At 43.4% G+C, this 3,104-nt stretch overlaps 1 protein-coding gene across 1 annotated transcript; it reads right to left on the bottom strand.

Moving 5' to 3' along the window:
• Nucleotides 1-911: 911 nt before the first annotated feature.
• LOC121796896 lies at nucleotides 912-1,343 on the bottom strand. Its single transcript, XM_042195664.1, has one exon. The coding sequence runs from the start codon at nucleotides 1,341-1,343 to the stop codon at nucleotides 912-914; it is 432 nt and encodes a 143-aa protein (XP_042051598.1).
• Between the last annotated feature and the right edge of the window lie 1,761 nt (nucleotides 1,344-3,104).

Genomic DNA, 3,104 nt, shown 5'->3' with positions numbered 1-3,104 from the left:
TATTCGCTCTGGATCGGACTCATCAACCGGTGGCGGGACTGTAGTTGAAGGTGTAGCGGCAGAGGTTGTAGACGGAGCTGCGAAGATTATAGTTACCGTCGCTCTTGTTTCTAAGGAGCGGACTGTGGCTTTTTCGCTGGTGGATTCTGGGGCTGTTTTGATGTCGACTCGCCGGCCATAGATTTAACCGGTTGGGAATTTTTCCGTCGGGCTTTATGTGGTTGCTGTTGGTTCTCCATGGTGGCCGGATCAGAAATCGGTGGTGGTTGATGGCGGTTTCGCTGGAAACTAACACAATGGAAATTTGGAATGGTTTCTGAAAAATTGTTGTATGAGGGTTATGAGAGAAAATAAGGGTGAGGGAAGATGTTAAAGGAGAAAAGGGATAAGTTATTTTCAGAAAACCAATTAAAGGAAAAAAGAAAATTAAAATAAGGAAATAGAAAATAAAAGGAAAAAGTAGAAGAGGGACGGTTGGTTGACGCAAGCAATCAGCAACCGTACGCCTCCTCATACGTTTTTTTTTAATTTGAATTTTGAAAACTTTGAAACTTCCCCCCAATTTTTCACCCGAAAATTACTCCTCCTCATTTTTTCTGCTAAAATTCGCTTTACTCTCACATAACCACACTTAAAAGAATTAACTAAAAAGCGAAACATCTGAGCAACCTGGGCAAGGGGATGCGAATCCAAAATAATTTAAATATATTTGAATTATATGGAATAAAACATATTCACGATAATTACAATATTTGCGTAAGTATCCTTGGGATTACGCTGGGCAGTTTCATAAATTAAAAATTTCTTAACATTCTACCTAACCCGGCAAATTCCCAAAAAATACCTAGCAAACTGACAAGTTAGGCAATAGTGGAGAGTATACGTAGTGGAATTTCTTCGACCATGCACATCTATGAACTATCCCTTAATACCTTGACCCTGTGACCATTAACAAGAAACGGGATAGAGTTAGGGGTGACTCCCTGAATTTCCACGGCTCCATTAGCTCGGAGGCTAGCGATTGTGTAGGGTCCGATCCACTTGGACTTTAGCTTCCCGGGCATCAGTTTGAGCCTTGATTGGAATAGCAGCACTGTATGGCCAACTTGCAGTTCCTTGACCCGAAGGTTTTTATCGTGCCATAATTTGGTTTTCTCTTTGTGCCACATCGCGACATCATACGACTCAAGTCTTAATTCCTCCGGCTTTTGCAGTTGAAGCTTTCTCTCCTCCTCACAGGCCTGAGGCTTCATGTTCATCTCTTTGATTGCCCAATAAGCTTTATGCTCAACCTCGACAGGGAGGTGGCACATCTTGCCAAAAATGAGCCTGTAGGGCGACATTCTAATAGGAATTTTGAACGCAGTTCGGTAGGCCCATAAAGCATCGTCGAGCCCTTTACTCTAATACTTCCTTGATGGATTTACTGTCTTCTCCAAAATAGCCTTAATTTCTCTGTTCGAGACTTCTGCCTGACCATTTGCTTGGGGTGGTAAGGAGTAGATAACCGATGGTAAACACCATATTTCCTCATTAAAGCTTCTATCGTCAGGTTGCAGAAATGAGTCCCTTGATCTGAGCTGATTGCTTGGGGCACACCATACCGGTTGAATATATTGGCCTTCAGAACTTGTAGCCTTGGCCTCTATCCATTTAGACACATAGTCCACCGCAACCAATATATAAGTGTTCCCGTATGACGATGGGAAGGGACCCATGAAGTCCATCCCCCAAACATCAAAAATCTCACAGACAGTAATAGGAACCTGCGGTATTTCATCCCTCATAGAAATCTCCCTGATCTGTTGGCATCTAGCGCAACTCTGGCAGAATTCAAAAGCATCTTTATTCAACGTGGACCAGTAAAACCCGCTATCTAAAACTTTCTAAGCTGCCTTTTTTGGTCCAAAGTGACCACCACATGCCAGTGCGTGGCAATGATTCAAGACATCCTTTTGTTCCCACTCGGGGATACATCTTCTAATCACCTGATCTGAAACCATCCTCCAAAGGTAAGGGTCATCCCAAAAATACTACCTGGCTTTACTCTTGAGTTTCATCCTCTGGGCCCGGGAGATTTCTGGAGTACTGGGCAACTTCCCCATGACCAAGTAGTTTGCTAGGTCCGTAAACCAAGGTTCTGCATTCAGCTTAAAGTTCCCTTTGTTTGAATCTCCTGGGCCGGTTAACGCTAACACTGCCGCCCAATTGATAGGTCTAGGAGATTCCATCACATAGTATAGATGTTCCTCTGGGAATGCATCTGGTATATCTTCTTCATTATCTCCTTGGAGTATCCTGCTTAGGTGATCAACTACCTTGTTCTCAGTACTTTTCTTGTCTCTGACCTCCCAATCGAACTCTTGAAGTAACAAGACCCATCGAATTAGTCTCGGCTTAGACTCCTTCTTGGCTAACAAATATTTAATAGTTGCGTGATCCGTGAACACAATCACCCTCGACCCTAACAGATATGGTCGGAACTTCTCGAATGAGTACACAACAGCTAACATTTCTTTCTCCATAGTGTCGTAATTCTTCTGGGCCTAGTTGAGAGTCTTCAAGGCATAGAAAATCACATAGCTTTTCCCGTCAATCCTTTGACCTAGCACTGCTCCAACCGCGAAGTCACTCTCGTCGCACATCACCTCGAATGGGTGATTCCAGTCTGGAGCTCTGATGATTGGGGCCGATACAAGCTTGTCTTTCAAAAGTTGGAAAGCCCCTTGACGTGCTTCGTCGAAGATGAAATCTACATCATTCTACAGGAGACGAGTAAACGATTGTGCAATCTTCGCGAAATCTCTAATAAACCTCCGATAAAAACCAGCGTGGCCCAAGAACCCTCTTACTTCCCTCTGATTTGTAGGGTAATGTAACTTCGAGATCACATCCACTTTCGCCTTGTCTACTTCAATTCCTCTCTCAGAGACAACATGGCCTAGAACAATGCCTTCAGGGACCATAAACCAACGAGGTTCTTTTCCTGACACCTTCTTAAAACAACATCCAAATGACCTAAGCTCGACTCAAATGAATCTCCATAAATAGTGAAATCGTCCATGAAGATTTCTATGCACTCCTCTAGTAGGTCTGAAAAAATG

Source organism: Salvia splendens, chromosome 3 (assembly GCF_004379255.2).
Source record: "Salvia splendens isolate huo1 chromosome 3, SspV2, whole genome shotgun sequence".
Classification (NCBI taxonomy): Eukaryota; Viridiplantae; Streptophyta; class Magnoliopsida; order Lamiales; family Lamiaceae; genus Salvia; species Salvia splendens.
Note: the sequence above shows the minus strand (reverse complement) of the source record. Positions and strands in the feature narration are given on the sequence as shown.

What these genes read in the sequence shown, in the direction of transcription:
- LOC121796896 (XM_042195664.1), bottom strand. Translation starts at nt 1,343, where the DNA reads ATGTCGCCCTACAGGCTCATTTTTGGCAAGATGTGCCACCTCCCTGTC.